The 20,451-nt window shown below is 49.3% G+C and overlaps 2 protein-coding genes across 4 annotated transcripts; one reads left to right on the top strand and one right to left on the bottom strand.

The window, feature by feature from the left end:
- The first annotated feature begins 20 nt into the window (after positions 1-20).
- LOC122370195 (L-fucose kinase-like) lies at positions 21-15,091 on the top strand. 3 transcript variants are annotated; one of them, XM_043345591.1, is made up of 21 exons: positions 21-211; positions 640-731; positions 1,934-2,088; positions 3,414-3,584; positions 3,981-4,203; positions 4,660-4,811; positions 5,140-5,279; positions 5,560-5,799; positions 6,432-6,627; positions 6,891-7,127; positions 7,588-7,766; positions 8,086-8,231; positions 8,687-8,880; positions 9,314-9,542; positions 9,853-10,016; positions 10,351-10,491; positions 10,777-10,926; positions 11,413-11,536; positions 11,938-12,141; positions 12,493-12,620; positions 13,900-15,091. In XM_043345591.1, the coding sequence occupies exons 2-21, from the start codon at positions 653-655 to the stop codon at positions 14,128-14,130; spliced, it is 3,483 nt and encodes a 1,160-aa protein (XP_043201526.1). In that variant the 5' UTR covers positions 21-211; positions 640-652; the 3' UTR covers positions 14,131-15,091. The 3 variants fall into 3 exon arrangements, with proteins under 3 accessions (XP_043201526.1, XP_043201535.1, XP_043201517.1); XM_043345600.1 differs by having other exon boundaries at positions 33-62; XM_043345582.1 differs by having other exon boundaries at positions 44-208; positions 636-731.
- A 106-nt stretch (positions 15,092-15,197) lies between these two features.
- Positions 15,198-20,311, bottom strand: LOC122370255 (small nuclear ribonucleoprotein Sm D1-like). Its single transcript, XM_043345706.1, has 4 exons — positions 20,181-20,311; positions 16,292-16,368; positions 15,875-16,075; positions 15,198-15,535 (listed from the first exon to the last, which is right to left on the bottom strand). The coding sequence occupies exons 1-4, from the start codon at positions 20,192-20,194 to the stop codon at positions 15,450-15,452; spliced, it is 378 nt and encodes a 125-aa protein (XP_043201641.1). The 5' UTR covers positions 20,195-20,311; the 3' UTR covers positions 15,198-15,449.
- Positions 20,312-20,451: the final 140 nt, after the last annotated feature.

Genomic DNA, 20,451 nt, shown 5'->3' with positions numbered 1-20,451 from the left:
GTCTTCGCTGCGCATAAAACGCTTTGTTTACTTTTGAGAGGGATGGGTGCTGGGAAACGGAAGTAAGCTCTTTGTTGAAAAATGGAGTTTCGCTGGGGAATGAACCTTTGAAAGTGATATATTTAATGGAAAAGTTGCTGAGCTGTTTGGTGTCGAGATTTTACGTTAATCAAATCCTGAACAATAGAATCTCGGGAAGAACCTGCCCCAGGTGAGAGAATGGAATCAGAACAGAATGGGCTAGGACCTGTGCTTGCGGTTGATAGGTTAATTCAAGGGCCAAGGCGGATAATTAATGTGTAAAAAGTCTTGCTCTATCTAGCTGCTCTTTCGATCGTGATTCCGTGAAGTTTGATACTGGTGGTGGTCATGCATCGGCATTTCATCCATTTATCGAAACAAATGTTGTCATGGCTGCTTGGATAGGTATTGACATGCTCCCATTTTTATAGTATTGCTGTGGCAGACAGCATACAACGTTTTTTCTTTCCTACTTTTTCAGAATGCTCTTCTGACTGATTCATAATCTCTTTCTTGCTGTTACTATTGACTTCTGTATTCATCTGTTTCCAGGATCTGAAAGTCAATTCCTTTGTGTTCCCATTTTACAGAGGCTTTTGTTCGTGTGTTTTTTTCCAGGTGATTTGACAAGATGGGTGTGAAGCTATTCAAGTGGTCAGCAGTGATCATAACATGTGCTGCTCAGAAGGAGGCTACTGCTCTAACACAAGGTAATTCCTGATAATGTCTATTACAAGTTTAAGTACACTTGCAGAAGTAAGTTGTCTTTTTTGACATTTTGAAGACAGGTTAAAATAAGACATCTTATAGAAGCTTACTGATAGTGCTTCCTTTAGGTTACATTATTGCCAGGGTTTTCTATGACCAAATGGATTGAAGTTTCCATAAATGATGTGGCATTTTTATGTGTTGTCTCTTGGAGCAATTATGATGTTCAGTGAACATCACTAACACAGTTATCTTCAGAGTTCAGTAATGAGCCTCAGCAAACTTGTATTTATTTTTCTTCATGCAGCTCTGAAAGATGGTAAGTGTTAGAAATCATGCACATATTTATTCCTTTTTAAGCTACATTTGACATTTACTGCTCAAGGAATTGACAAGCAATGATTGTATATGCTGCCTCTATTTTCTTTGCTTTCCTTTTTCCTATTGTATGACCATGAAATACCTCTGATGATTTAGCTTCAATCAGTCATATTTGATACAGACATCATAAATGCCTTCCAGACAAGAGTTCTGTAGCTAGAAAATTACTTTGGCATGCTTGCATGATCTTATTTACCTTCATATTCTTTCCAGGCTTCAGTAGTTTTACTATTAGGCACTAAAAAGGCTGAAAAGACATATAATGAATGCACCAGTGAGAATTGATTGGATCCACTCACCAGCACTCAGAGCTGACTCCCATGTAACAATACAAATGTGTTGAACTCTGTACATTATAAATGGGTGAATCTAGTTTTCAATGCGTCTGTGATGTGGACTTTGAAGTTCGATGTAGAGAGTTTGGATGTGGCTTTGTGCATTCCTACTATCATATTATGCAGAGCCACGATTTTAGCTGCTGAATGACTTTGCTACAGTCTGAAGGGTGTGTTGGATGAGGAAGACACAAGAGTCCTCATTGACATTGAGCAATACTAGAAGCTGGCTTATCAATGAGGATGACAGGTAGCCTGCTGACCTGGTAAAATGACCTGCTTATCCCATTGACCAAAATCGCAACCAGAAACCCTCTTTAATTGAAATTTATTTTCAGCAAATGGTGCCATACCCAGTGAACTAGATAAGTCAAAATACCCACCTACCCACCTCTCATCCATTCTCCAGCCACTGACTGCAGCCACTCTAGTAGCACATGCTCCAGCCACTGACCGTGCCTCCCTCCCTGTTACCTCTCTGCTCACAGAGCTAGTGATGCTGCAGCAGAAGGGTCACCTGTACGCCGACACGCTGTGTCTGGCAGTGCCCGACCCGTCGCCGGAGCTGGGCAGCGGAGGGGTGACGCTCAACGCGCTGCTGGTGGCCGCTGAGCACCTCAGCGCTGCCGCCGGACACACCGCGGTCAGTACACGGGATACGGGGCTGAAGTCGGGATACTGCCGATACAGGGCTGGGACCGGATACAGCCGCATGTATTCGGTCTTGTGGGACGCAACATAGTTAACACGCGCACTGCAGCGGGTCTGAGCCGAACACGAACTGCAGGGGGGGGGGGGGGGTGAAAACAACCCCCCTGAGATCTCGAAAACGGCGCAACGTAGCGACAAGCGGTAAACGGCGTTGAATAGGTTGAGATGAGATCTACAAGAAATACAAGATCATTTTTGGGTCAGGTCAAAAACGAGGTCAGCAGAGGTCACCAAACTCAAAATGTTGCGATTTTTTAGCGATCCCGACATCCCTCCATATTTCCCGCTTTATCTCGGGAACTAGATGAGCTAGAAAGTTGCGAAAAAAGCATTCGATAGCTGTTGAAACGCTCTTTCGCTAAGCTGTCCTCAGATTTGACCTAAAGTCAACGGTTCAGCCTATAGAGGTCATGTAATGTCAGATCAATATTGCAAATTTTCCGGAAATGCTTTTTCTGCAATAACTTTTCTCCAAAGAGATAGAGAAATAATTCACACACCACCGTTCTTAGCTCGTCAAGGCGCATCGAATGGTATATAATATGACCTCGAAAGGTCAAGTTCAAAAGTTGACCTCAGGTCAAGGTCATGACCTGACCGAAATAGGTCATGTTGCATATCATTCGATCCGCATTGACGAGACAAACACGATAAACGTCGAACGGAGTCTCTATCTCTATTCAATCAAAAGTTATTGAAGAAAAACCGTTGGTGACCATTGAATTGCATGCCGGGCCCCAAAAAGTGACCTGACCTAAGGTCACAGAAATAAAAATTTCGAAATATACAAAATGTTCCTTATGGTCTCCTAATATGTTTCTGAAAGTTTCATAGCATTCAGTCAAATGGTGTGGGTGTAGCACAGCGTCAAACTTTTTATGAGGTGAGGTCACTTATCGTGACCTGGTGACCTGACCTTGCATGACCTAACACTAATTTTTTCAGAGGTGATGTAAAATTGTTTGATGAACAGCTATACAAAGTTTCAAAGTCGTAGCTTCACTGGTTTTTTAGTTACAGCGAAAAAACCAGGGGGGGGGGTTGAAAACACCCCCCCCTGCAGTGCGCGTGTTAAGTATTTTACATCGTCTTTCTTGTCTGGTGTCTAAGTTATGAGACCGATCCCAAGTCAAATAGCATACTATGCGGTACTAGACACGTGTCCGAACAACGTGCTGTGTTGAACCGCGTCGTCTAATCGAAGTCACGACTTTCCATGTCAACAGCCTCATCCCCGACGTCCCATTTCGTCCACAGCTGAACCCTGACCTGCTGCGCGGCGGCAGTCTGCTGATGCTACACATGGGCCGACGGTATGTATACGAGCCCGGCGGTAAGGGATTCGTCACTCTGGGCTGCCAGCAGGACGTCAAGGGCGGCGGCGTCATCAACAACAACCTGCTGCACATCATACACATCTGCTCAGAGGTGCGCGGCCTGGGAACCGCTTTGTTTCGGTCTGATGAAAGTGATGATATCCAAGCAGAGCTTGCAAACAAATTCATCTCAAAGCAGTCTGCTTTGCACCGCAGCATTAGATTTCTTTTGGTTATTTACCTGCATTCAGTTTCAGTATACAATTTATTGCTGCGAAGTGCGAATCCAAATGAACAATGTCGTGCATACGCTTGCGGCTCTAAAGAGTTCAGCTTGATTTTCAGATATGTGCTCGGCGTATCTTGTACATGTGACGTCATGACGTGTATTATCCATCGGTTCATTAGTTTGCTCATTGCTGTTGCGGACTAGTGTTCAGCTCCTTGAGTTTCCTCCCACCTTTCTCGTTCAAACCCCGGCTGTACACTCTGTTCCCCCCGCCCGCAGCTGGCGTCCCGCTCCCCGGCCGGTGTGTGGGTGGCCAACACGGACAACTACCTACACGGTCGTCTGTCGGAGCTCAGCGCGGTCCGGGTGCCCGCCGACTGTCACGCGGCTCTGGTCTCCGTGGCCGCCTCTCCCGAGTACGCCCAGAGCCATGGCGTGATGGATGTGGCCGAGGATGGTACTGTGAGACAGCTGCTCTACCAGGCCGACGTCAAGACGCTCAGTGAGTTCTGGGTACTGAGTACTAAATCGACAGTAGGCTATAGTTACATAAAGGGTGTTGAGGTTAGGGTATGTACAAAAGCTAGGGCGAGAAAGAGGTGTGGTACTATAGTTATAGTAAAATGAAGCTATGCAAACTTGAATATCGTATGTAGTGTTTTGGTAAACTGGTGTCATTCTGTAAATGATCTGACCTACCCCTCTGCAGCCAGTGGCCCTACTCTCGACTACCTATCCTGACGTGACCTGACCTGACCTACCCTGACCTCTCTCTCCCCACAGGCAATGTCCTCCCAGCCGGAGCTCTACCTAGTGGCGGGTCTGGTGTACCTGACCTGACCTGACCTGACGTAACCTGTCTCCCTCCCCAGAGGCCATGTCCTCGCAGCCGGAGCTCCACCTAGTGGCCGGTCTGATGTACCTGTCCTGACCTGACCCGCCCCCCCCCCTCCCCCAGAGGCGATGTCCTCCCAGCCGGAGCTGCACCTGGTGGCCGGTCTGGTGTACCTGTCTCCGCCGGTGGCAGTCAGTCTGCTCAGTCTGCACGTGGTGGCTCCTCTGGACGGCTGCACCTACATGGGCGTGGACAGCGGCGTCTCATCGCTGCAGGTCCGTCATCGCCAGTGGTCTGATTTCGCCTAGTTCATTGTCGTCAAGTGACGCTTTTCCTTTTTGCCGTAGAATGTCGCCTTTATTCAGACGTTTTGTTGCCGTCAGATACCTGCAATTTGATCATTTGTATTAAGATATTTGACCGCTTGTCGTCATATATCGCCGAACGCTTTTTTTTGCCATTTGACCGCTTGTCGTCATATATCGCCGAACGCTCTTTTTTTTGCCAAATATCGTTGTAATCTAACGGGTCGCTTCCTATGTCGCTATAATTTTACTTTCTTTCCCCACCAGTTACTGTAATTTGGCTCTCCGTGATCTCCAGATGTCGCTGTACTTTGACATGCTGGTGGCGATGGCGGCCAATGTCACGGAGGAAGAGTTCTGCTCGGGTCTCTGCGGCAAGACGTACCACCTGAGCAGTCGTCTGACTCAGGCCACCAAAGACCGGATGCGCGTGGCCAGGTCAGTGGGGAATCCATATCCCTCCTTGTCGGCTTCGTCAGAGAGCGAGTGGCAGTCTGGGAGGGATACAGGTTTTAACAGATCCGTTTCGGTGCAATACATTATTTTATGACTGGGTGCAGTCCCTTTTAATCTCACACCCATGCAGCCTGTACGGCGAGTCGTTCTTTTTACCTAGACTAGTCGGTGAAGAGGAGGTGCGCGTGCCGGTCCACACAGCACCCATCTCATACTCCGACTGCAGCGGCTGCTCACTCCCACATCGCCCTTACGCCCGCAGGGCCCTGGTGTGGACTGAGCTGCGCCGGTACCGCCTCCGCGCGCTCCGTCTGCCCGGCTTCACCCACACCTACCTGACGGACCGCCTGCCGCTGGCTGACAACCTCATCCAGCGCTACAGCGACGAGCCGCTCCACTTCCACTGCTACATCGCCCAGAAGGACCCGGCCCAGCCGCGGCTGTCGCGCACCTTCGAGAAAAAAGACGGACACGGACAGCACAAATACCACAAACACGATAGGTATGGGAATAGAGTAGGACAGACAGGACGGGCTCGCTTATCTAATATGACAAATAACTGGCACGGGAACCGCAGAGCATGGCAAACACAACGTCAACAGGACGTGCATGTTTTGACCCAGACATGATATCCATGCAAGGAATGCTAGGTCTTTGTGCAACACCCATGTAGGATACATATTTTCTGATACTGTATGCCTGGCCTATTCAAATACATTAGCCTGAGGGGTGTGGTAATAACTGGTGTAAGCAAAGTGACCACGGTCAAAAACGAATTACCAAGTCAACATTTTGGGATGTCCTCGTTCAAAAAACGGCTAAGAGCTTCGGTCTAGACAATTATTTTATCGTTGGCATACAGTAAAATACATACCAAACTCGGCCGGTGATAAATTTTCAAGACCTCAGTCCTTACTGATTTTTGAACTCGGCCTTCGGCCTCGTTCAAAAATTCAGTAAGTACCTCGGTCTTGAAAATTTATTTACACCGGCCTCGTTCAGTATTATATAATACTGATGAATTTCTGCTCTGTTCTAGAACGCTACCGGCAGAATCAAAGTAGGTATGAGAAAACTGCCCCGAAATACGTATACTGACTTACGTGACATACGTGTGCTTTGTGTATTGGCCAGGCGCGGTCGGCATGACCTACAGCAGAACGAGTGGAGTGACACGACGGTCATCAACTCCAAGCTGACGTACGAGGTAAAGGGCGGTGACGAGAGCGGCGGCGACGGCAGCACCGTCATGAACAGCAACATAAAGTGCGGCCTGCTGGCGCTGGGCAAGAACGTCTACATCTCGGGCATCTACCTGCAGAGGATCAAGGTAGGCGCCAGGCGGGCGAGATTTTTACAGAAAGGCGGTTGAGTCATTGGACTGCTTGTGGAATGAGACAATGTGTTGCATTGTGGCGCCGAGCGATGCTTGACAAGGTTTTCTGCGGAAGCGTAGTTGCTTACTTCAATGTTCATGTTCACCGTGTCCTCTGGCATCAAGTGATACTAAGATGTAACGATTGTATTACTGCTGTAAGTTGATGTATCTGGGACACAACTTCTCCGGTCTAACCTCTGCACCTGTCCTTCCAGGCGCTGATTCTGCAGGACAACCTGGCACTGATCGGCTACCAGGACTTTAAGATCCACCGTGAAGACCGCTGTGTCTACCCGCCCTGCCACGGCCTGACGTACGCCTGTGCGCTGTTCGGCACCGGTGACCAGCTGTTCCTGCCGCATACCGACCCGTGCGCCACCTACCTCAACCGGCCCTGGAGGGAGTTCTTCAAACGGAAGGCGGTCACACCGGAGGATATCTGGAGCAGCGACGTGAGTTAGACGGGGGGAGGGGGAGGTGTGGGAGGATTGTGGGAGGTGGGAGGGTTGGGCTTATAGCCTTATGTGATGTGTGATTTCCGGGGTGAAAGGCCGAGGAGGAACTAGGAGCACGTGAGGAAAATGGGTAAATATGGGCCAAGTGTGACGAGCTATGTCTATTTCTCCATGGCCAAAATCGCTATACAGTCTTCGACTATTCGTGTCCTTCCGTTGACTGCAGCTAAAGTCTTCCGTTTGCTCCGATGCTCTAAACTATCTCCCTTTTCTTCGGTGTGCCCCGCAGCTGCCAGCCAGCCGTCGCGCGCGGCTGTACGAGGCCCGTCTTTCCCCCGGTTCCTCTGTTTGATTTCTGTCCTCTCTCTCAGCTGCTACCGGCTAACCGTCGCACCCTGTACGAGGCTCGCCTGTTCCCGCTGTTGACTGCTCCGTAACTATCTGTCCCCTCTCTCAGCTACCGGCCAGCCGTCGCACGCTGTACGAGGCCCGCCTGTTCCCGCTGCTCAGCTCGCCGGACCACTGGACGGCGCTGATGGTCCTGCAGGACATTGACCTGTGCTGCGGCCCGGCTCACAAATGGTTCAGGGAGTACCGGCCCGAGAGCTGGTCGGCCGTCACCAGATACTCCATCAGGTCTGTGGACTTATGTTTCAGGTCTACACCATTCTGTCCGTCGTTTCAATACCATATCTTAAGTTCTTAACCACCACTACATAGAAAAGATCCATAATCTCATATCTGTCATATAAATGACGTCAGCATCTCAGCTTGTGTCTGTCTGCTGTTCCGAGCCTCATTTTTTATCATTTTTTGGCATCGCTCGCTAGCATGATTCCCGTTTTGCCCAAGAATCGATAACTACTTGCTATTTTTGATTATAGTAATCATTTCATATTTCTTTCTACTTCATGTTTTGATGAAGTAACAACCCCCTCCCGCCCTCGTCCACCAGGGACTTTGTGCACGGCGTGGTTCCCGTGGAGGAGTACATTCTGGGTAGGGAGTGTTTCTGGAGGATCGTCCGCAAACACATCGTGGAGAACCAGCGGCCGCCCAACGGAGACTCGTTCCTGCCCTACTTTGTCGCCGCCAAGGGAGGTAAGACGCTGGGGAGTTCAATAGCTACTGAGTGTCAATTTAGACTTAATTTGTTTATCGTCAATGTATTTTATGATTAGTTTTGGTACCGTGATTTGTGTGAACTCACCAGAACTAAAGACCACAACTGATGTAGAAATTTGCATCTCAAAATTGTTCTTGCTATCGATTGATGATGCATGAAGCTCGAACTCGTTCATAAGAGTTCAGTCCGGTAACACGGAGCACAGGAGCTGCAACATGAAACTTATGGAGCGTAAGCTTTCCAGTGTCATGGCTTCCGGTTCCGACCGCCCGACCGTCTGCCTTTGTCTCTCCGTGTGACCGTCTGCATATTCTCTCCCCCCCCCCCACTCCGGCCGGGCCAGAGCGGACCAGATTCCCCGTTTGTCTGTCTATCTATCTATGCCCGTCCGTGTGACCGTCTGCCTCCCCGCCCCCTCCGGCCGGGCCAGAGCGCACGCCGCGCGTGGAGCACATGCTGCTGGAGGCTCTGGACTGGGCGGCTGCCGCTGCCGAGCCGGGGGACGCAGCGCGACTGCTGGCGGCCCAGGCAGACCTGCTGGGGGTAATGGCTGCGGGACGGGGTGGTCTGCGCAGCGGGCCGGCCGGGAACGCCGCCTGGCAGCCGGCGCTGCACGCCCTCGAGGTGGGTGGACGCGGGGAGGGGGGAGATGGTGGGGTGGGTGGATGATGGTGAGGGAGATGTGTTGGAGTGAACGTCCCGTGGAAAGGTCGCTTTGAAATAGCAAAGCTTTTGGTTAGGTGATGGCTCGCTATCTGGATCCTAGTCTAACATTTCAGCTTCCAGGCTGGTGTCGAGCAGGTGGAACGTTTGCTTGTCCTGGCTTGAACTGTATGTATTGTATGTATGTATTGACACCAAAAGCCTTCCACATATGGCGTGGCGATTACGGCTTATATTGAAACTGATATTGAAACTGACCGACCTTCATTGCAGCTTCGGTGCCCCATTGTTATTCCTCGGTTTTGTGCATTGTCTTTGACCGTAATATAGATCTCTATGCGTAATACCACCTATGATGACTTGACCTGACCTCCACTGCACCCGCGCTCTGCAGCACGAGTCGATCGGAGCCGGCGTGAACCGCCTGGCCGAGGTGCGCCGCGACTGGCTCGGCTCCCCGGACCGTCTGATCCGTGCGGCGCGCCACTACGAGCGCGCCGCCCAGACGCTGGTCCGACTCAGTGTGATGAGAGTGATGGACCAGGTGGAGCTGTGCCGAGCGGACCGGCCACAGCCGGGGGTCTGGGTGACGGCCCGCTGCCCGGCGCGAGCTGATATCGCCGGTGAGAGCGGGATGTATATTTGTGAATGAAGTATTGGGGAGATGTGGACTGGGGACTTGAAGAGGGAAAATATAAAAAAGACAAGGACTTAATAACAAGGACTTAAATATCAACTATTTTACGCTAGACGAAAAGAAAACCTTACGATATCCGCATTTTCATGTCGATCTCCAATGACTGCATCATTTTTATGATAATAATAATGTCCGTCCGCCTATCCGTATGATATCCATTCTTCGATCGTCGATCAGTTCATCTATAGTCCATGCGTCTACCCATCTATCCGTCTGACTGCCTATCCGTCACGCAGGCGGCTGGAGCGACACTCCACCCATCTGTTACGAGATGGGCGGACTGGTGGTCGACCTGGCCATCACCGTGGACGGCGTCAAGCCGATCGGAGCGCGGGCACGGCGCACCGCCGACCCCGCGACGGGAGTACGGCTCAAACTGTGCGGACCGCACGGCGATCAGGTTAGTCTGGGGTTTGTACAGGTAGTTTTCCGGCTGCTCTGAAGGTGCTGATAGCATGCCAGGTCAGTCTACTTGAGACGGACTCTTCATGTTACCGTTACAGTGGTAAATAAGTCAACAAGTATCTGATATCGACGGAACACGAATACGAAAGGGGAGATGATTACAGGAGGATCGATGTAGATAAGGAACCGCATGTATGAGAGGGATGTTACAGATTAGTCCAGGGTCGGGACTTTTAGTGGCTGTCGCTTGCCTGTATGTGACCATCATGTCTTTCCGAACACCTTACACTGAGTGCTGAAGCTGACCTCGCTGCGGTATGTCTGTGTAGGTTCTGGAGCTGACGTCTCTCGACTCTATACGAGACTACACAAGTCCGGCGGCGCCCGGTCAGCTGCTCAAGTGTGCCCTGATCGTCACAAACATCATCAGTCTGGAGAGCGATACGCCGCTGGCCGAACAACTCAAACAGGTGGGGATAAGAGACGAGACACCTGAGAACTCGCGCGGGGGGAGCATCTGTCCGCTCCTGCACTGCTATTACTTTGTTCCACCCGGCTTAAAATATGCTGAGCTACCTCACGGCCCTGGAAATCGCTGAGGTCGCCATCACCTCGCACTGTATTTTCACTTTTCGAAATCGCTGTATGCGACTGAGGGACTATTGGCGATCCGGTTCAGCACTGGGACTTAGTATAAAGATCATGCGCTCATCTCCAGTCCCCCACAGTTCATGACCCTCCCGTCTTCCCTACAGACTGTCGGCGGCGGTCTGGAGGTGGAGACGTGGTCCCGACTGCCCCAGGGCTCTGGGATGGGGGCCAGCAGTATTCTGGCCGCCGCACTGGTCAGCGTCCTATGGACTGTCTCAGGGAGCGGATACAGCAAGAACGACGTCATACATGCGGTAAGACGTAGGCTGAAGACTGTGTGTATAAGATAACGTATCTATTGTAGATGATCAAACTGCTCCAATCCTGCCCAATGAGCACGTTAGAACTCAGAAGGCGTTGCGCCTTGGAGGTGTGACCGGATCCATGTGTAGTCTGTACATTTGTTAGATGTTGTGCCAGTATGGTAGTCTGCTTGACCTGACTTCTATCACTGTTAGACGCTGTACCTGGTGCAAGTGACCTGACCTCTTATCTCTGTCAGACGCAGTTAACCTGGAGCAGGTGGCCACCACGGGCGGCCGTGGGTAATCCGACCTGACCTGACCCTCTGTATGTCAGACGCTGTACCTGGAGCAGGTGGCCACCACGGGCGGCGGTGGGTAATCTGACCTGACCTGACCTGACCCCGTCCATCTGTATGTCAGACGCTGTACCTGGAGCAGGTGGCCACCACGGGCGGCGGTGGGTAATCTGACCTGACCTGACCCTCTGTATGTCAGACACTGTACCTGGAGCAGGTGGCCACCACGGGCGGCGGCTGGCAGGACATTGCCGGCGGCGTCACCGGAGGCGTCATCGTCTGCTCGTCACCCGGACAGGAGCGGCACCTGCCGTTCGCCGTCGGTACGTAAAAGAGCGGTGGCTCAGTACCCGGTGGGTCCTTGTCCACGGCGACTGTCCGTGCCCCTGTGTATAGGTTGTTCGTGCCCTTTGGTCGACCGCGTTCCATGTCTATCGCCTATCGGTGTTTGTGCCCTGGTCGTCCGCGTAATAGCAGATCCTCTGGCACTCGAAATCAAGTCATGGCAGCTTGTCCCGTGTCAGGGTCCGCGTGTCATTGCTGACCTGTTTCACGTTGTTTATCTGTGTCAGTGCCTGTCTTGTCCTGTTATTCTGTCTGCCCCACTGACACTGTGCCTATCTACCTCCCCAGGTGCCGAGTGGGTGCCGGTACCATCTTACCGGACACCCTGGCCCGTCACTGTATGTGACCTGACTGACATATGTGATATGTACCCCTCCAGGTGCCGAGTGGGTCCCGGTGCCGTCCTCCCTACCGGACACCCTGGCCCGTCACTGCCTGCTCGTGTTTACGGGCCGAGTGCGGCTGGCCAGGAACCTCCTTCAGACGGTCGTACGTAACTGGTACGCCCGGGAGCCGCGGCTGGTGGCGACCTTCAGGAAACTGGTGGAGACGGCTCGGCAGATGTGCGCCGCGCTGGCTGACGGTACGTACAAATTTGTTATCTTGTTACATGCGTGTACAGCAGTGTAGGCTGACAGTGTGATGACGATGGTACGACCATGTACGACGTAGGATCATGTGTAAGACGACAGACGTGATGCCGTCATATAAGGTGCGTCGATTGCTGCAATCACTGCGAAGGTAAACAAAGTATGGTGGTGGTGGTTCTGCAGAACTGATAAATGTGCAGGCGATGATAAATTTTATCTAGGGTCTGTGCGGCTCACCTTACTTCGATCTGCATCCTTCCCAATGTCTAAAGTCCTCTGCCCTTTTCCCTGCGGATTTAACCCGGGCTACTATCTGACCGTCGTCCCTGTCTGTGACTGATCAGGGGACCTGGAGGCGATCGGTAAGAAGATGAGCGCCTACAACAGCCAGAAGAGCGAGCTGACGCCGTCGGCGCTGCCCGAGGTGGTGCAGAAAATCCTCGCCGCGCTGCGGCCTCTGCTGCTCGGAGCGGTACGTAAATTGTAACGTCAGTGGTCTTCCGTTATCCACAGGCTTCAGCCCAGTCAGTTTCCTTTAATGACGGCTCGCTACTGAGATCCCGATGCGCCCAGCGCCAGTCCTGTCCAGTGTCCATCTGCCTCAGTCGCCTGGATGGACTGGGCAAAGGCTTGTTTGCCTAACCGGTGCCGAGCGTCCAAGCAACGCGAGATGGCACTACCAGCTGTATTTTGGCACTGTTCCTACCGTTAAACCAGCTGCACCTGGTACGGTGGCAATGGAATCCCACGTGTGGGCAGACTCGCTGGCTCGGGGCCTCAGCTAATTCGAACAATCCTCTCCTCTTCCTGTTATTACATCTCTGACTCAGACTACTACAATCCCAGATCTACAAAACAATCTTGGTGGTGCACTCATCCGACTTTCGGCTAACAGGTTCAGCATGCCTGTGCGTATCATCCTACAGGAAATTCGCAGCAAGAGACTTATCCGTTGTTTTTGCCTGGTGCTAATTGAAACTCAAGTGCCACCTGTGTTGAGCTGTTTTAAGGTGACCCTAAGTCGACCGGCACCTGGCACAGAGTGCTCAGCGGGTCACGGGGCTCAGCGCGGGATAATGCCAGCTGGAAGACACGTGGCTGAGCTGAGGTGTATCAACAGGGAGGGAAGGGAGGATAGTGTGGTCTGACTTGACAGCCACCACGCCGTCACTTGTCGGTTTTGAGGTCGCTAGCAAGGCTCACAAACCATGTCATGCATGTAATCAGACTGCGAATCCACTTCTGGTTAACGGAGCTCGGCTCGCCAGCACGTGTTCTCCCCCACTCCGGAAATGGGATGATAACTTCAGCGGTGAATACTACGCCAAGGCCGCGCTTTAGAACGTGTTTGGTGTCCGGAAGGCGCGGATGAGCACCACTAGCGGTTGGACTCGTGTGTATTGCACAGCTGGATAGTGGATTAGATGAAACACGTGCAGTTGCGACCTTTATATGACCTGTTTAAAAGCCCAACTTATCGTGATCCATGGTTCCTTTTGGAAAAGAGTAAGAGACGGAATTTTATAATCGTTGACATTAGGATGAACGAAATGTCCAGTCCACCCAATATGCAACCATTTTCAATGTGTCATTGTGTTTTCGAGTCATTTCCTCCTCGATTCCCCTCTATCAGACATTCAGAGTTTACTGAAGCTACCAGTGTGCATTGCGCATCCCTTTCTCAGCTCACTGGCCGGTGTGTATTGCGCCTCCCTTTCCCAGCCAACTGACCCTAGTTTTCCCCTCCGCAGACCATCATGGGCGCGGGCGGCGGCGGCTTCCTGCTGGTGCTCACCCGTCAGCCGGACCAGGCGGAGGCGGTGCGCGCCGCTCTGGAGGCCCTCGACATGCCCGAGGAGCGACTGTCCGTGCACACGCCGGCCCTGGACCGACACGGGCTGGAGGTCACCGTCGGTGACGCCGTGCTGCCGCTCAGACAGCAGTTTACCAACTTCGCCTCGGCGCACACTGGGAACGACTAGGTACCGGGCGGAGCTCCGAGAAACGTCAGACCCTGAGAACTGCCGGTTCGGTGCTCATGGGAGACAGTCAGCCCAGCGAATTTACCACAGGCCACTAAGCGCATCTACGGAACGCACGATTCGCTACATGCTTGCCCAGCGGTCTTGGTTACATCGGCCTGACTAGTGACCGGGCCAAACTCCTGGAGATCGTAGCCCCCAGAGGAGCTTTGTTGTACCGGGATGGGGTTTTGTAGACGCTAGAAGATCGCTAGATAGGCACCAGTGAGGGTGCGAACGGCTTGCCAGCGCTTATCGCACGAAATAGATGCTAGTGGTGCTACCTTTGTCGTTTGATATATTTTTAGACCCATAGAGTATTGTGAGTTGTTATTGGGTGATTTTTACAGAGTGCGTCAATTGTAAAGCGAGGTAATCCTATCCGAAAGAAGGCGTTTCGAGTGAGTTGGGCGGAAAGAGGATGATAGGCTCGGCATTTAGCCGTCAGAGAGGCAATCGATATATTTTGCGCACGACAAATTCATCCTGTGATGTGTGAAGTGCCATTACGGTCTAGTGTTGTTTGGGGTTGTGTTTAAACACTGACGCTGCGACGGTGTCCGCTAGCGCGCGGGCGGCCCTCCAGCGCAGTTTTATACAGTTACCGTGTGCTGTGTGTCTGCATGTTAACTATCCCCACACAGGTCACCTAGTGATCCCGGCGCGCCAGTGTCGGCGCTGTTCCCTGTTTGTGTGCAGTGCGCCGACCCAACTAATCCCACGGCGGCCCGCACCGCGACACGGGTAAATGTTTGAGGCTGAGCGTTCCGAGACGCCGTCACTGTCGCAGAGCGCACGCGCTGTCCCGTGCTACAATGTGTGACCAAAGCACCCGTACGGCCGCCTCGGGGCGGCGCTAACCACCGCGGCTGCAAACCATGTGCTGTGTGAAACACATAAATTTGATACTGCTGCAGTCACAGACGCGTTTGTATGGACTGTGCGGGAACACGCGTGAGTCTAATCGAACCGACCATCCCAGCTAGGAAAAGTCGGTCTACACAATCGCACAGGTTTTGGGTGATCTCTGGTTTCCCTTTGTATTCGTACTGTTCACTCAGCAACACGAGGTCATATGACGATCGCAGAGGGACTGCCCACTGAGTCTGTCCCGCCGCGCTATGGACATTTTCCGTGGAGGGGAGAGGCGGCGCCCGCCCCGGACTGCTGCGGGGACTGGGCGCCGCCGGCGGGCCGCCCTCACCCGGCGACAGCGGCGACTCGGAATGGCGACGGACGATGACGAGATGAGAGGTGGGGAACGACGGGGCGGCGCGGCACTAGCGGCGGCCGCGACCCCGTCCCCGCGGCCCGCCCCGACCACCACGGCCGCGGGGACCTCCCCGACCCCGGCCGCGGGGGCCGCCTGAGGGCGGAAAGAGGGTGTCAGAAACGGCATGGGCACATCGCACTGCATCTGCTGGCGAAACATGGATGCTGACAAACACAGACACACATGCTAGTCATCACAAACACAGCGCAATCACGCCAGAGGTCACGACTGCGGCAGGTTAACAATTAGCGTGAGGATTAGTACCGCAGGTCACTTCAGAAAAAAAGCGATGCCCATTCACAAACTGTACCGAACTGACTTGTGAATGCATCTCATCCCAACAGATTGCTACTTTTACTGCTTCACTACATCCTGTCCCTCCCCTCCAGGTGCCGACATTTCCCACGCCTCCCCCTATTTCCCAGTTCTTACCGCGTCCGCCACGGTCGGCGCGTCGCGACTTCATCTTTGGTGTGTCGTCAATGAGCAGCGTCTCTAGGGGCAGCGAGTCGGGCAGGATGTAGTAGCGGATGTTGTTACCGCGCACACTCAGCGTCTCCAGCTGGGTGGGTTCGCGGTTCTTCAGCGTCATCTTCACCGCCTTCAGGTGCGTGTTCATCGCCACGTCCACGCCTGCCGCGGCGCAGGTCAGGTCAGGTCAGGTCAGGTCAGGACAGTGGTGGTATGTGGGGACATTGACACTATCTAACATGACAATCGGTTTTACATGCACTGCGACGCTGCCGACGTTTTCCCGAGGATTTTTCTACGTTATGCGTTAAATTCACGATATTTCACTCCAGCGCCAGCGCGATTTCAGCAGGGTATACACTATACAGACGATCATACCTGTGATAGTTCCATGTACGAGTGTGCCATTCTTCAGCTCAATTGTAACAGTCTCATGACTGAGTTTCATCAAAAACCTGCAAATAAAAATGAAACTTTAGGGCATGTACCAAAACATCCACTCAGAGGAGCTGAATAGTTTTACACCAAATTGGCTATGTGAAGGCCTGAAGAAAGCATTGTTGTAGAAAAACATTTGCAGTTTAGTTCTCTAAGGATATGATAGGTTACCTATTCATAAGAAAATTGAGATTAGACAACCTCTTCAAACAAGAAACTAGTAACAGCTTGCCAGCTTAAGTGAGAGCATCACAAAGAAATGACTGCAACAAATACTTTACAGAAACATTGTAGAGCAGCTAAAACATTTCTTTTTCCTAATGGTGATGCTTATATTAATGTCAGGTTCAACACATCACCATTCTCATTGGATAATCTGCCTAGTTCTGAAATACAGGGTAGACTAAAATGGAAGTTGGTAAAGGCAATAATCCATAGATCTCGATGATCATAAAATATAGGCACCTAATGAATATGATTTAGAAGCAGCACTCACTGGTAGCACACCAATTATTGCATGATAGCAAAATATCTTATTTGCAGGTTAAAACTAACATCACTCATCCTTTACTGATATCAATTAAGGGAGCATTTTAATTTACTCAAAGGATGTCGATACAATAAAAAATAAAGTAGGTAAACATACACAAAAAAATAAAAAGTAAAAAGTACCTCAATGAAAATAAATATTGTAACATGTAAATTGTAATACTTAATAAAACAAATCCTGCTGCATGGTACTTTGAGCATCAGATAACTGTATCAAACAGCACCCATGCAGACAGAAACATCAATGTATTCAGGTATTGACGAAGTGTCATTTCTAATCTTCCACAGGTAAATGATAGTAATTCGTATTCGTTTCGAGCTACACTGAGGTAAAAAATTGTTATTTTGACCATAAGATATTGACCAAAAATTGTTATTTTGACCATAAGATACCCTTTACTGCTTTCATACTGTCCGAACTTGATGCTTGGATCGTAATGCAGCATATTTACGTCTGGACAACGAGTTGCGTTGGAGAGGCCGGAAATAGTGGCGATTTCAGGACCGCAAGAATGGACCGTCATTGGAATGATTCTTTTTTAAACCGTGCACTGTTTTCGGCCGGAATTTAATAATTACTACAAAACATTTTGTAATTACGTTTCCACCAAGAATGAATGCCATCAGGGCTAATTTTTTACTACTTTCTTATTTTGTCAAGAAGCATATAGTGCTGTCATATTGCAGTTTTAGCGCGTTTGTTACAAAATATGAAGCGAAAAGCGTCAGTGTATATCAATATCAATATTGTTCACTATTTCATTTGTGCCTTCATGTCAGTATTGAAGGTGGATCATTAAATTTTCAACGCAGTTTACAAACAAGCATTTGGTCTTTCTCGTACATAAGCAGTGGCTAAGAAAAGGTTGATCAATCCTGAAGTTCAGTCATCGTACCTCAACTTAGCAGCAAGATCCCCAAGGACAGAGGATATAATATATTGTATACATGTCCTGTAAATCAAAACAAACAAGCATTTGGTCTTTCTTGTATATAAGCAGTGGCTAAGAAAAGGTTGATCAATCCTGAAGTTCAGTCATCGTACCTCAACTTAGCAGCAAGATCCCCAAGGGCAGAGGATATATTGTATACCTGTCCTGTTAATCAAAACATTTTTGTGCCTGCAAAGGCTTAAGTTATCTGTGGTGTGTTCGGACTTTGGAGTTAGGCTATATGGCCATTTTTGTTGTATGTTTATGTGGAGATTGAATATAACTGACACTGTGCTTGTTTGTATACTTACTATCGTCAAACAGGGAACAGCACATTCACATAACATACTCACCTAGCACCTAACTCATAGCTGTACCCTGCAGGATCTGTACTTGTTCATGTCTCGAGCATTAACAAAGCACTTAAGTAGCTTAGTAATCATTTCCACATTTTCTGAGCATCTAACATGACATACAGCAGTGCTGAGCAGCTTCAGAGAAGAAACACTTTAAATGCACAGACTCACACTAGCCACCCAATGAGCCAATTCCTCAGTTGACTGTTTCCCTGGATGCAGCTTGGCAATGTGAGCTAACTTTTGGCAAGTTGAAGGTTAGCAGGTAAGATTGAGTTAGGGTGAGTACTGAGTACCTATCTATAACTGGGTGCTACTGCTATGCAGGTCTTGGGTAGGCTGCAAATATGTACGTGATGATTGAGGTTAGGTCAGCTGTCAGGTTAGTCAGGTATGCTCATTGCTCAGGTCACATTTTTATGGACACTTGGCAAATTAAAAAAAACTAACAATCTAATCTAAGCTAACCTGACTAAACATACACAACTACTGACTATAGGAACTAAGCACCTACCTACTTGTGCCTACATCTCATACCATGTCAAAGTAGAGTTCCTTGGTGGAAGATTACCATCAGTACTTTTTATCCCAACCCTGTGATGAAAACTAATACTTCTAAGCTCTGAGTCAGTACTTGCCATCCACAGGAAGAAACACTGAGGCTGAGAGCTTTGCCATTGTATATTGGACCAATAATCACTATCACGAATGACTATGAAGTATGAACACATTATATGATCACATCGTTGCATGGATTGTCACATTGACAATTTTACTACAATCCTTTTTCAAGAAATACAGTGATGATTAACATCAAAATCAACATAAAGTGGATTTAGTGATCCAAGCTTTCTCCTCCAGTAGCAATGGAATGATCGCATGTTTCATTTGCCAGCCAGAGTACCTGATGCACATTATACAATCTGCATAGCATCTAAGCATACTGCATAGTAAAACTGCCCAAGTCCATTCATTCTAGATTTCTAACTTGATAGTTAGCACTAATTTATCTTGCTGTTGTAAGTTATCATTCAATATTCATACCAATACATGAATATGCGCTCATCAGTCAACATTTTCTGGCATGATCCTGCTCAGCGTGCTCTTCAGTATTGCTCCAAGGTCTGCAATATTATAGCTTGTTTTTGGCCAATAAGCTCTTTTAATTTAACTTTTTCTTGCTGATATATGAGCCCGATCAACTTTCGTTTATCAACCAAAATTTCATAACCTGTTCAACTTTGACTTGATATCAATATTGATATTGCTCAGGAGGTGCGCCTCAGGAGTCAGGACCTCTGTCAGCCTCCTGGATACTTCAGATTGTTTTCAGTCAACATGCTTCTTATATATGATATAAGTCAATCTTAAGGGATTCAAAACATCCAACAAAACGACGTACAAGAGTAAGAAAACCACCAGATAAACTAAAAATGGCCTTGGAACAGAGCCAAGTGGTGCTCCATTTGTTTGTTTACAATGATTGTAGTGCTGATGTATTTTTAGGACTCTGAACGTCGGCTTATAAAAAAATGAAACGTTTTTACAAACGTTGTAAGGCAAGTAATATTTATCTGAAAGAACTAAAATATTCAAAAGCCAAACACTATGAAATACATGAATCGGAACGAAAAAGTAACCCAAAAATCCAGCCTAATCACCGGCTCCTAAAACTGCAACAAAATCAGCACTTTTCCCCGCAACTCGTTGTCCAGACGTAAATATGCCGTAATGCATTAGTTCCAATTGAATACTACTTTATGTGCCTTTTCAAAGAATACATTGATAGTAATTCAGCTTAATTCTCGGCCATTTAGTTTGTGACTGATACCTAAGTAAGTTAAAAAAATCGCACATGGACAACCGGCATCTTCACGCGACAATAACGGCGCACACAAAACATCCCAAATTCATGAGGAAAATAAATCTTGACATGATACAAAGCACATCTCAATACACAAAAACGATTTATGTATTCATCAAAGCACTCACCTTACAAGCTTCATGGCTTAACAAGAAAATGCAGCCTGACAGATCAGAAAACGTTCACAGCGACACAAAACGCACGCCGCTCGCAGATGTAAGATAGAGAAGCATTTCTTATTTGTTTTCCTGTTATACTACATTAAAGCTGCTGTAATAAATTTCTCATATTTATTTTTGCAATACCATTTGATGGAAGTAGTAACCTTAGCTCAGTATAAGGAAAAAGTAAATTAAAGTTTCGACAAATTCATCCCTATAAATCTGTTTCGTATAAAAC

The sequence above is a fragment of the Amphibalanus amphitrite genome, unplaced genomic scaffold (genome assembly GCF_019059575.1).
Source record: "Amphibalanus amphitrite isolate SeventyFive unplaced genomic scaffold, NRLGWU_Aamphi_draft 000034F_arrow, whole genome shotgun sequence".
NCBI classification, from domain to species: domain Eukaryota; kingdom Metazoa; phylum Arthropoda; class Thecostraca; order Balanomorpha; family Balanidae; genus Amphibalanus; species Amphibalanus amphitrite.
The sequence above is the reverse complement of the archived record's forward strand: the minus strand, read 5'-3'. Positions and strand labels throughout refer to the sequence as shown.